The following is a 12,892-nucleotide window of genomic DNA, read 5'->3' on the forward strand; positions in this document are numbered from 1 at the left end:
TGCAAATCATCAACAGATCGGAGGTAATTTTTACGTTTTTACGATCCTCTTGTTATGTAGATTACGAATCCGAAAAAAAAAACGAAAAAAATCGGACTTTGGCCTGCTCGTGTGAATTTACGCGAGCACTTGGCAAGTGCTCGCGTAAGTGCTCGCGTAAATTCACGCGAGCAGGCCTTGTTAATTTTTTGTTTTTTTTTTTAATTGCTCGTGTCATTTCACACGAACAGAGACGTTCTGCTAGTGTGATTTCACACGAGCATATCTTCTCTGTTCGTGTGAAATCACACGAGTGGGTTAAAAAAAAAAAAAAAAAATTGTTAATGTGCTCACGTGAATTTACGCGAGCACTTGCCAAGTGCTCGCGTAAATTCACACGAGCACATGAATAAAAAAAAGTCCGATTTTGTGCATATGAATAGTACAAAAGGTAAATAGTTATGGTAAAAAGGTAAAAAATCATGGTAAAAAAGTGCCTGAATGTTTAATTTGACCTGCATATATCATTACCCTTATTTAATTTAATTAAACCGGGTTTTTTTTTCTTAATCTTTTTCTTTTTCTTTTTAGTATTTCTTTTTTTTCTCACTTACTTTTTGACCGTGGTTGAGATTCTTCACAATTTTAGTTTACAAACTAAACCACATTTCGTGCATGTTAACACGGAAAGTTCAACTGCTTAATGTTTTTGTGTTTTGGTTACGTTTTGTGTTCGAGACTCGAGGATACTTGCTGAACATTTATGATTTGTTTTGCAATTTCTAAAAAGTTAAAAACATGTTTAAATAAAAAATTATTTAAATAATTGACTGATCAATTACAATTGATTGTTGATAGTAATTTTTTTTTGAATATGTTTGAATGAAAATACATAAAAAGAATTTATATATAAATAAGAACTTGTAAATGTTTATATCGCATATTTATAAATATTCTCTATATTTTTAATATTTACACGTTTACTCCAAATTTTCTTATCCCAATTTTGAGGCATACCGTTTTTCCGTCTCTCCGTGTCGCCCTTTTTTTGTGTCCGCGATACACAAGAAATGTAAATTGCACTAAAAACAACAAATTCTACCTGAAAAGTTATAGACAGTCAAAATCGAACATATCACTTTTTTTTTTAATTCATTAATTAATTAAATCATGCTTGCCTGGAGATTCTGCACAAGCTTGATGTTTCAAGTGTTGTTTGCTAAATCAAATGATGGGGTCTTAATTAATTTATTAGAATTTAGTTATTAGATTACAAGCTACCTAATCATTGAATCTTAATAATTCATCATTTAATCATACGACTATATATATATAATCCCTTCACGGCACGTTTACATTAACACATTAGTGCCTAACAGAGAATAATTTAAGAATTTAATACCTTTTTATATTAATGATGGGATTGTAAATTAATCGATCTCCATTAATTGTACATGTGTGCCAACGTGGCAGTAGTTTATTATCATTGGCTGTGTTACTTATTAATTTGAGGATTAAACAAATTTCATTATCAAAACTGATAGGTAGCGAAAGACATGATAAACATTAAACCGTACGTATAAATCATGTTATGACAGTACAATTAGGTGTTTGTTAACACTAAATCTGCATATAATCATACACACCTATATGTACGTGTGACTAATGGGACTCTGTTAAGCTCCATTTACGGTTAAAAGTCATAGCCCATGTAAATAATTAGATAAATTTGACTTGAAAACTTTAAATTATTTATTCTAGAGTTTGAAGACTGATCAAGTGACATGCCCTCATTATATTATTAACAATACTCTTATTTCACCTCTCAAATTTACTTTAATTATATACAAATTGAATAGCGATGAAATGTGTTGTACAAAATCACGTGCAAATGGGCAGAAATTGGAGAAAGAAAGATAGATAGAGATAGAAAGATGTATGTATGTAGGGAAGTGCATATTCAACGGTAAACAGTGAAAAGTTCACTGACCAAAACCAAAACTGATGGATGGATGGATGGATTGTATTGAGTGTGTGTGTGTGTGTGTGTGAGAGACTGTGAGTCATACTGCTATTTGTGATAAAAACCAAGTGAGTTTTGCAGAGCAGCCACGTGCGCAGTGCGTGCATATTAACATTTACACACACCCATCATCATCACTCACTAAAGAGATCATATAAGTAATTGTGTGTGTGTGTGTGTGTTTTTTCATATATATAGATATATTGATATGTGAGACAAGAATGACAGTGTATGGCTGGAAGATAAATATTGCCCCCGATATGGGCTGTTATTTCAATCTCTCTTTTCTCTACATATAAAATTAAAATAAATACATAAATATGAAGAGCTACCATTAAATTAAAAATCATCCTTCTTTAATTAACACAAATTAATTAATAAACACTTATTAAAAGATGCATCTATGTTTTCAAATTAACCGTCGCTTTGGGGAGTTTTTCTTGTTTCATATTATCTGTAACTTTAAAATTTCACTGTTACATTAATTACTTTTTTCTCAACTATGCCCTTATTAGTTATTACTCTTGATTAGTTGAGATATAATTAATTACATGGGCATTTTAGTCATATTATATGTATATTTCTAAAATCCACACATATTTATTAATTTTCTTAATATGTAGGCAACAACCTAAAACGATACTTATTTTGGAACGGAAAGAGTATTAATTAGTTTAAATGCAATTTAGTACTTTAATTTATTCATTTGAGAGAGGAGAGAGAGAGGGAGCAGTGTGTGATGTGTGTGAGAGAGAGAAGGGAGGGGGGCAGTGGTTTGGGGGGGGGCCTAGTGGGCTTATTACGCCCGGAAGTTACGCGCTACAAAAGGGTGGGCCTCTGTAGTTATGGGTTATCTGTGGGGCCCAATCAAAATAAAAATAAAAATAATATAAAATAATAGAGAAAAGACAGAAGTGAGGAGGTGACATTTGCTATCAGTTCAAAACCCTTTCCTTTCTGCCCTCTTCATCACTCTTCTTTCCTCTGCACCCCCCACTGATTTGACCTTTCCAACACACACACTCACACACCACCTACTGTGTTTCCTCTCTCTCTCTCTCTCTCTCTCTCATATTCATTCCCCATGCACTCTATACTACGATGTTTGGATGCATGTTTAAGAATAATAATAGGGTTAGCTAGGTTAAAACAGTTTCTTTGTAGCATAGTAAGAAGAATCAATAAAAGATAAGTGTGCTCAATAATTAATCATGGCCATGATTAATTAATTAGTGGAAACTACTAGAGTAGTAGGGTACGTACGTGGATTAGCATGGTTCACGTAATTAGTTTCCCTAAACAATGATTAGTGTTCCTAACCAATGATTTAATTGGTCTGGGTAGTGGTAAAATCTATCTATCCAGCTGCTTACCATTATTAATTATTATTATTATTGATGATGAGGCAAATCCTAATACAACTGTCATTCGTTGTTGGTCCGAATATTCTGACATCAATCTGAATTGCAACAATCGCCTTTGACTACAATCAACAATGATTATTGCTTGTTTAATCACTTTAATTTTATTACGGAAATTAACAGTGATATTGAACAGTATCATTGACTAAAAATAGGAAGTTATAAATTTGTTTAATAATAAATATCTGACATTTTAATCTGTCATTTCAAAATTTAGACAAGAGATTCTTCTAAAAAGAAAAAAAAAAGTTAGGCAACAGATTATATTAATAAACTAATATTAAATATTTAGTTTAATTTGGACGTTAAGACTTGATTTCTTCAAGGATTAGGCTTCATTCAACTTTATGAGATTTTTAACAGCATATTTAATTTAATTGAAAGGATGCAGCTTATGTTCTTTTTGAAAAGACTAACTAATTATTGTGGTTTAACTGCTAATCTCTTTGTGTTGTCTCATGAAATGAACACATGTAAATAACTTTAATAATAATAATCTTATATTTAAAAGAAAGAAGCGTTTGGCAATCCTAACAAACTCTAATGGTATTTATGTAATTAAATATTTTTAATATTTCTTTCTCTACTAATTCCTAATTATAAATTTTAACAATTTCAAAATTACATTGAAACTAAACCGTAAAGAATCCCACCTAATGGCACTTCTGTAGGTATTTACTTTTAATATTTTTTGTCTACTAATTTCTAACTATAATTTTCAACAATTAGCAATTTCCTATTTTTCATCAATATATCTCCAATTTTAAGAGATATAGATAAAAATTCGATTTATTAAAATTAATGTTAAATAAAATATGATTATTACTGCATTATTAATTTTTACTATGTTAGTATACTACATTTACTTATTATGTATTAAATTAATTATTTTTTTCAGTGTTGAATAATATTCCCACGGAAAAAAAATGCTAGTAAGTTATAAGATAAGATACTAAAGCAACACTAAAAATATACTATGGATAAGACCTTGTTCACTGTACATAATGAAAAAAAAAATACTCTTATATTAAAAAAAATATTACAATGGGATATAAGTAATTGATCTTAATATATTAACATAAGCATAATCAGTGGATTCCATTTTTCTCTAATGCGAATCAGAATCGAACACAAAACTAATAAGAAAGGTTAAAAAAAATGGAGGAAAATAGAAATAAATAAAATAATAAAAGGGCAGGTAGCTAGCAGGTCAGGGTACGAAACAAAGAAGAAGCACAGTGTTGATGTAAGACAGATGGGTGTAAGGTGGGTCCCACTTCTGGTGCAGGGCGCGCGAAAACATCGCGGGTGCTGTTTCCCAATCCACACACACTACACTACACGCACTCAATTCAATTATATATCATTTTTTTTTTTTATAATTATTACAGTAACTTATACATACATCATGTGTGTAACTTTTTGTCAGTCTTCTCTCACTACTAACCCGGCCCACACACACAGAGAAGACTTCTCTTTAATTTTGGCCCCTTCTCATTATCATATACATGGATCTCCACTAATTGTCTTAATTTTCTAGGGTTTGTGTTCTTATTTTTTCTTATTTATAAATGTGCATATAAGCTAGACTTATTCGCACTTTTATCCGGATAAAAATTAGTCTTACAAAAAAGTTCATTTACTTGTGATTTTTCGGCAATACTTTCAATTAAATACTAAAATTACGCAAATATACTGACTTCTTAGTCTAATTTCTCTTCCATCTTTCTCCAAGCTCCAAAATTGCTCGTCATTACGTTCAAAATTTCCACCGTTTTTTCTTCGCCAAATTAACTACCATCATCAGAAACATAAGCAAAATCACCCCGAATCTAAAAAATCATCCACATTGCGGTTTTGGACTATAAATTTTAAGACATCTACGCCAGTCTGAAACAAAATCTCTCCGGAGTCCTCAGATGTTACCATAACCTCCGCATCTATTTTACACTGTTATGTATATGTTATCCAGTTGATTATGAATCACTATCGTCTACGGCGTTCTAAGTTACTATCAATGACTAAATAATACAGTCACCTGTTGGTAAAACCTAATTGAAAAAAGTTTGCGACTATTTTAAACCATAATCGAAAATTTATTTCTATTTTACTCTACAAATTTTTGTTTTGCGACATAAATAATGGGATTGTATATTTCTCTTTCATTATTAGGATTTTTTAATTCAATTTTTGGGTAAATGATTTTATAAAAAGTTAATGTAAAAATAATGAAAATATAGAGAAAGGAAAAGAAGAAAAGCCGGCAAGGTTGGCATGTAGCCATGTGGTAGTGGAGGCCCAGCAAGCAGGCATTGAGAGACAGAAAATGGACTCTGTTTTTTTTAATTAGGGCCCACCCAACTTACATATACAATGCTCCAATCATACCACAAACTAAATTAAACATTATTATTAAAATTAACCAAATTAATTAATTAAAATGGTGGTGGTGGTAGTGGTGGTGTAGATGGTGGTGGGAGTCTATCAGCCGATGTGACGGCGGGCCACGGCCGCTTTAGAGGCGGCGGGTCCCGGCGGTGATTTCTTGCATTTCCCAAATGATTGTTGACAACAATATATGCAATTGCATTGCTCTCGCTCAACTATAAAATTAGTTGTAAATTATATTTATTTTATTAGTCAAATTATTAGGGAGAAAAATAGTGAAAAGATTCGTTTATGACGTCATCGATATCTTTATACTCGATTGATTCATTGAAAAACTTAGGTTAAGTTTATCAGCCTCATACGTCAAATCTTTATTTTCGTGATAAAGATGAATGTATATATATAACAAAAATATGTTCCTCTTTAACCTAACATCCTCTACAATTGCCTTGATTTGACTATCAAACTGAAAGCATATAAAATCCACCATGGTTTAGATTAGGGTGGAAATTGGAACGAAATTTTCAAATTCCGTTAATTTCAATTTAAAAATATCTGAATTTGGAACCGTACTTTTCATTTCAGTTTCCGAAGTTTTGGTATCCGATTTTTCCGAATTTATGTGGGACGGAATCCTATATAAACTACTAGCAATTCTGATTTCCGGTCCGATTTTTAGTTCCGATCGGGCCTTTGGGAACTACAACTCATTTTCCTTTAATTGGGCTTATAAATAACAATACTAGGCTGTTCTGGAAACTGGGCTCATTTCTTAAATGGGCTTAGTTCAAACGTCAAAATGCTAACGCTTGTCATGAAATTGAAATATATTTATTTTAGAGCTATAACTTTTACTCGCCTTTTTGGTGCATATGATCATATTTTATATTTACCAAAAGAATATATTCACACTATGTTAATTAAAAAAATATTTAATTGTTTATTATACTATTTTATGTTCTCACTCTGTCCCATATTATATGACCTGTTTTTGTTATTGCGAATATGTTAATTTCTTTTACTAAATACACATAAATTGTCGCATAAAATATAGAAATTATTAATCGACCCTTATCATTAATCGTTGATCGACTAACTAATCAAGGATGTTAAAATAGCAAAATTAAAAAAAAAAAAATTAACAAATATTTTCATGCTAAAAAAACTCCCTAGAAGGACAAATATCTTCAACAATAGCCCTAGCAGCCGCTGTTTCCCGAACCTTTGACCGTATTTCAATTTCCACCACCTTTTAAATTTCCATTTTTACCCCTTCATAATTTTGACCAATCATTCACTATTCCACACAAAATTTCTCATCATCAGATTTCTCAAATAATAGTCATAAAACCCCAATAACTTCTAGATCCCTGTAATCATCCCACACCCTCGAATTCCGATATTACCCCTAAGATTATCGCCAACATCATGAATATTGTATTTTACTACTAGGTCTAATATTGTAATAATCATAATTCATAATAACGACAACATATATTTCCGCAACTTGATTAAATCGCACATGGTTAAGGTTAGTTGTTGTTGGGAGCCTGAATTCCATCATGAAAAATCACAGTCCAAAATATTGACTGATCAAATTTCCTTCCAACCCAAAAATTCCCAATTTACCCCTAATCTGAAACGAATATCAAATAGTTTAATCATTTTTATTTGGGTAAATTACACACACCCCCCTGAGGTAAGCTTAAATAACTGTAAGGTCCCTGTGGTATCGATAATTACATTCACCCCCCTGAAAGGTAGTTAAAAACTCTAACGGGATAATGCATTGGATACATTATTCCGATAGGGTTCTAATGGACTATTGGTTTCAGGAAGTGGTGAAGACAACTAAGAGTTATGGGTGATTTAAAAAATATTGGGGGAGCCATGTCACCCCATAACTCCCCATAACTCTATGTTATCTCCACAACTAGCTTAAAGTAATAGTCCATTAGAACCCAATTGGAATAATGTATACAATGCATTATCGCGTTAGAGTTTTTAACTACCTTTCAGGGGGGTGAATGTAATTATCGATACCACAGGGACCTTACAGTTATTTAAGCTTACCTCAGGGGGGTGTGTGTAATTTACCCTATTTATTTAATAATGCAAAAGCAAGGTCACTCACTAATGGCGCCCCTATTTCTTTAACTAAGATCTTCTCCCAAACCCCATTTGCTCACCCCTCACATAAACCGTTACATATATATATATTTATATATAATATTACATATGTTGAATGGGTTCGATGGAGATGGGTTTGGAGGAAACTAACTTGAGCAATCAGAGTACAATGGAAATGAAATTGAATCGGCAGATGAAGAAGAAGAAGAAGAAGACGAAGAGTAGGAATTTTTTGATTTCGAGATTAGGATGTTTCAGATTTGACGGCGGCGTTTCGACGGCGGAGACGCCGGACCCCGACGGCGGTTTCAGTGTTGAGGCCGGTTCCGGCGGGAGGAGGGATCACTCGCCGCCGACCCACCTCGTTGTTATGGTCAACGGAATTATTGGAAGGTCTGTCAACAAAACTGGCAATGCAATATTATAATTTCTTATTTTTTGTCACAATTTAATTTAATTTGTGATTTTGGTTATTAAGTTAATTATTATTGGGTGCAGTGCTCAAAATTGGAGGTATGTGGCTAAGCAATTCGTGAAGGCCTACCCAAATGATGTCATAGTACACTGTGAGCTCTCTTTTTTTTCGATTTTTTTTCGTTTGTGATTTTCGGAATGTATCGAATTGTTTTAGCCCTGCTTTTCGTGTCTGCAATCGAGTAATTGATTAATTAATAATTAATGTTCTTTTTAAGTAATGCTTAATGTTATGTTCAGGTAGTGAATCTAATTCTTCAATGTTGACATTTGATGGTGTTGATGTTATGGGGAAGAGATTAGCCGATGAGGTTTGTTTGTAATTTCAATTTTTGACAAAAATCGAAACTTTTTAATTTTTTTGTTAATTTAATTACCAAATTAGAGTTTAAATTTGTGATGCCATATTCAAAATTTCAGGTGATTTGTGTTGTGGATAGTCATCCGAATCTTCGGAAGATTTCTTTCGTAGGTCACTCGCTCGGTGGCTTGATAGCGAGATATGCTATTGCGGTGCTTTATAATAAACAAGATTTAATAATAAAAAACGGTAACGAAAACGGTGAATGTGGTAAAATCGAAACTCAAATATCATCGTTGGAAGATAAATTAAGACGAAATATAGCTGGGCTCGAACCAGTTAACTTCATTACCTCCGCAACACCACATTTAGGTTGCAGGGGGCATAAACAGGTAAATCTCGTTCTCGTTCATTTTACGATCTAATTTAAATAAATAAATAAAATTAAAAAAGAAATTTGAAAATGATTTATTTTAACAGGTTCCGGTTTTCTGCGGGTTTTACGCAATGGAGAAATTAGCATCGCGTGCTTCGTGGTTACTCGGAAAAACAGGGAGGCATTTGTTCTTGAGCGATTGTGATGATGGAAAACCACCGCTTCTGCTTCGAATGAGCACTGATTATGAAGATCTTAAGTTCATGTTAGTCTTTTTTTAATCATTTTTTTTTTCAATTAAGGTTGCGTTTGGATTTTGCTATTACGGATTAATGAAGTTTATTATTAATTAATCTCGACTCTCGTTACAGATCTGCATTGAAGTTGTTCAAGAGGAGAGTTGCGTATGCAAATACACGCTTTGACCGTATCCTGATCATACTTACAAATAATGTCTTTGTTTATATAAGTAAACTGCAAACAAATGAAGTTTTCGTAGTTTAAGACTTGAGTTGGTATAATTTATTTTTAATTAATTTTTCACTTAATATATATAACCTTGACCACGTAACACAGATCTGGTTGGGTGGAGTTCTTCGTCATTGCGTCGTCGCAAAGAGCTTCCAAATGTATATATATGTTATATACATATATTTTCACTTTTACTGCCAATTAATATGTAAAAATATAAATACTTATATAGTAAATATGTTGTGGTGTTTTTTTTTTTTTTTTTTTTTTTATTTTAGCATCGGAATTTTCAGAAAAATGCTAAATACCCACACGTCGTAAACGAGGAGAAACCGAATGCGCAAAATTCTCATGAAGAATTTTCTTTGGAAGCTAAAGTTGCTAAAGGCAAGATCAGTGAAATGGAAGGTATTCTTTTTTAAATCGAGTTTACATGTGTCTACGTGCGTGTATATATATACACATGCATATACGTTATATATACGTAAGATTGCATGCTGTACGAACTCCGAATTGGAAAGTTGTTATTGCAGTTATGATAAATAATATCGACATTCAATTTTTCTTGCAAATTATTATAGAGACAATGATCAGAGGATTAACAAGAATGAGTTGGGAAAGAGTCGATGTCAGTTTCAGCGGAAGTATACAGAGACTTCTTGCACACAATACAATTCAGGTTTCGTAAAATTTTTTGTCGTATTATTTTTTTCAAATACCGCCTCGTTTTGTTTTTTGACTTCTAATTAAGTCTATTTAGACGCTAGTTATTAGCTGCGTGACGATTGAAGGAAATAATATGCCCCATTATTTTTGGTTGTTTAGGTTAAAACTCGGTGTATAAATTACGATGGAGCGGATGTAATACAGCACACAGTCGACAATTTTCAACTATAAATATACCGTCGTCACTTACATCATCCTTCGGGAGTTCCGTATTAAATGCTTTGCAAGTGAGTCCTTTTGGTGAATATATTTCGCAAATATTTGAAGATGAAAATTGTCGGAACACCTTAGATCGACACACACACACACACACATCCCTATGGGTGTGTGTGATCCTATTCGAGGACCATCGAGAAGGCCGAACGAGAAGGTATATATTCATCAAATTTCGGAGTCCCTTTTGTATAAGAGAGCAATATTGATTGTAATAACAGTTTATTCGTAGATGCAAGAAAACAAATGGGAATTGTGGCCCCTATGAAATACGTGTAATGTAATCACTTTGAAGATCAATGCTTTCATTTAAGCTGATGGGAAGCTTTTAAGTTGTATCTCTTTGCAGCAGAAAAAGCCAATTTTATTTTAATTTTTTAAAATAATCTTAGAAAAAGCCTGTTGAAAGAATGCAGAGAGCTATTTCAGATGGAAAATGGTCCTAGAAATACAAAATTGATGTCTTACCTCACCCTATCATGCTAGGTTGGTCCATGCTCACAAATTTATTATTTTATTGAATTTCAAAAAAAAAAAGAAAAAGAAAAAAAGAGGAGAATATAATGGATTAAAACAGAGAAAAGTCCATTTTCAATTTTTAATATATTATATATATATATATATATATATATATATATATATACACGTCTGTATTTGTAATTATTCATAAGTCAAAGTAGATGACTCATAATCAGCTTTTTACCACAAAGAAAAAAGTCAAAGTTACTGTAGCAGAAACTTTTGCGTGGGTTTGGAGGAAAGTGAATACTGATGCACTTAAATTACTCAACACTCCACCACTGCATAATTTCTTTACCAACCCTAACTTGTTCATCTTTCTTCCCAATAAATACACTCTTATTAATTCCACCCAAATCAATTTACCATGATATATTACATACTTGTAATTTTTTTTAAACCCTAAAAATACTATGTGAGCACAGATATTTCAAACAGAAAAGGGTAAATTACGGATACCCCTTGAGCTAAGGTCAAATAACGAAAAAACCCCTCTTGAATCTTCTTATACGTCCACTTTTACAGTGTTAAATTTAGTGAAATCTTCTATATGATGTAGAATATTCTCCAATTTGTACGTGAAAACTAGAGAACATTCCATAAAATACAACAAAATCAGTTGAATTTGACACCACAAAATCTACCAAAAAAAATAAAAAAAAATCAAACTTTAAAATGGCAATTCAATGAAAGACTGCACAAAATCCAACCAAACCTCTAACAGTGAAATTAATACATTGAGTGGGGGGCAGTCACATAGTCACATGTCATTTTCTAATTTTCTAAATGAGAGAATAATAAAATAGTAAATAAAAGAAAAGAATTTCTCACTTTATAATTGCTGTGTGTGTGCAGAGGCAGGGGTTCTTTGGATAAACCCTTTTCTTTCTTCTGCTCACATTCTCATTTTGCAGCAGCTGTGCAAGAGTGGTTTCTTTCCATTTGGGCACATCAAACGAGGACACTTGTTTTCCCCTTTTCAGAATTTCAGACCCCCTTTCTCTAGTTGTTTTCTCACTTCCATCTTTTTTAATTTGCAGAAGCCCCCCCAACCCTTTTTTTGTCAATCATTAAGTAATAAAAAGAATGAATCTTTCATTCTTCTTTTGCTAAACTATATTCAATGGCCGCCTGCATGAAACTAAACTCCTGCACACTTCTCCAAACAAGTATTCTCTGTCTTCTGGCTTTTGAGTTCTTCCTCTTACCAAACTTAACCCATGTGGCTCAAGGTAAGTATAAACCATTTCTTGTCCGAGTTCCAAATTATATTGCATAATAATGGACGTTGCATGTTTTTTTTTTCAGCTAGGCATTTCAGCAAACACTTTGACTACACTACGGTAAGAAGGCTCACATTTCCTTTCTCTCTCTTCTTCCTCCTCAAATTCTTCTACCTAAATTGCATATCTGTTTATAATGCAGGTGAGGAATCAAGAAACGGCGGTGAAGATGAGAGCGGTGATAGGATCACGGCCGCCGAGATGTGAAGGAAGATGCGAGTCTTGCCGGCGGTGTGAGGCGGTGCAGGTTCCCATTGTGCCGACGAAGAAGAAATACCATATCGAAAGCAGCCATTTTTATGCAATTGAATATTACAGAGGAGATGATATTTCCAACTACAAGCCCATGTGTTGGAAGTGTAAATGTGGAGACTTCATTTTCAACCCTTGGTAAATTCTTTTTTTTTTTTTGGCTGCAATTGTCGATAGGTTTTTTGGTAGTTAAATTCTTAAATTTAGCTATAGTCCACTTTGTATGTACATAGAGGTAACGTTTTGTCTCTCTAATTTTTAGTGATTATCTTTCTGCATTATGTCATTCAAATTGGATTTCTTGAGATAATTTCTTGGATTCTTGATTTTCTTTTT

The 12,892-nt window shown here is 32.7% G+C and overlaps 2 protein-coding genes across 2 annotated transcripts; both read left to right on the plus strand.

Annotated features, from left to right (window-relative positions):
• Positions 1–7,922: 7,922 nt before the first annotated feature.
• Positions 7,923–10,840, plus strand: LOC105959285 (alpha/beta-Hydrolases superfamily protein). Its single transcript, XM_012983347.2, has 10 exons — positions 7,923–8,334; positions 8,440–8,507; positions 8,656–8,726; positions 8,836–9,108; positions 9,197–9,357; positions 9,464–9,519; positions 9,669–9,721; positions 9,842–9,971; positions 10,145–10,242; positions 10,389–10,840. The coding sequence occupies exons 1-10, from the start codon at positions 8,057–8,059 to the stop codon at positions 10,458–10,460; spliced, it is 1,260 nt and encodes a 419-aa protein (XP_012838801.2). The 5' UTR covers positions 7,923–8,056; the 3' UTR covers positions 10,461–10,840.
• Positions 10,841–11,810: 970 nt separating this feature from the next.
• Positions 11,811–12,840, plus strand: LOC105959289 (EPIDERMAL PATTERNING FACTOR-like protein 2). The gene is made up of 3 exons (XM_012983352.2): positions 11,811–12,253; positions 12,330–12,364; positions 12,447–12,840. Exons 1-3 carry the CDS (start codon positions 12,145–12,147, stop codon positions 12,696–12,698), a joined length of 396 nt encoding a protein of 131 aa, XP_012838806.1. The 5' UTR covers positions 11,811–12,144; the 3' UTR covers positions 12,699–12,840.
• Positions 12,841–12,892: the final 52 nt, after the last annotated feature.

This window comes from Erythranthe guttata, chromosome 14 (assembly GCF_056151865.1).
Source record: "Erythranthe guttata isolate IM_541 chromosome 14, IM_541, whole genome shotgun sequence".
Lineage (NCBI taxonomy): Eukaryota > Viridiplantae > Streptophyta > Magnoliopsida > Lamiales > Phrymaceae > Erythranthe > Erythranthe guttata.

Excerpts from the sequence above, each read along its gene's own strand:
- LOC105959285 (XM_012983347.2), top strand. The coding sequence starts at position 8,057 with ATGGGTTCGATGGAGATGGGTTTGGAGGAAACTAACTTGAGCAATCAG. Across the intron at positions 9,358-9,463 it reads TATGAAGATCTTAAGTTCAT|ATCTGCATTGAAGTTGTTCA; the intron begins GTTAGTCTTTTT and ends CTCTCGTTACAG. Across the intron at positions 9,722-9,841 it reads GTCGCAAAGAGCTTCCAAAT|CATCGGAATTTTCAGAAAAA; the intron begins GTATATATATGT and ends TTTTTATTTTAG.
- LOC105959289 (XM_012983352.2), top strand. The coding sequence starts at position 12,145 with ATGGCCGCCTGCATGAAACTAAACTCCTGCACACTTCTCCAAACAAGT. Across the intron at positions 12,254-12,329 it reads CTTAACCCATGTGGCTCAAG|CTAGGCATTTCAGCAAACAC; the intron begins GTAAGTATAAAC and ends TTTTTTTTTCAG. Across the intron at positions 12,365-12,446 it reads AACACTTTGACTACACTACG|GTGAGGAATCAAGAAACGGC; the intron begins GTAAGAAGGCTC and ends TTTATAATGCAG.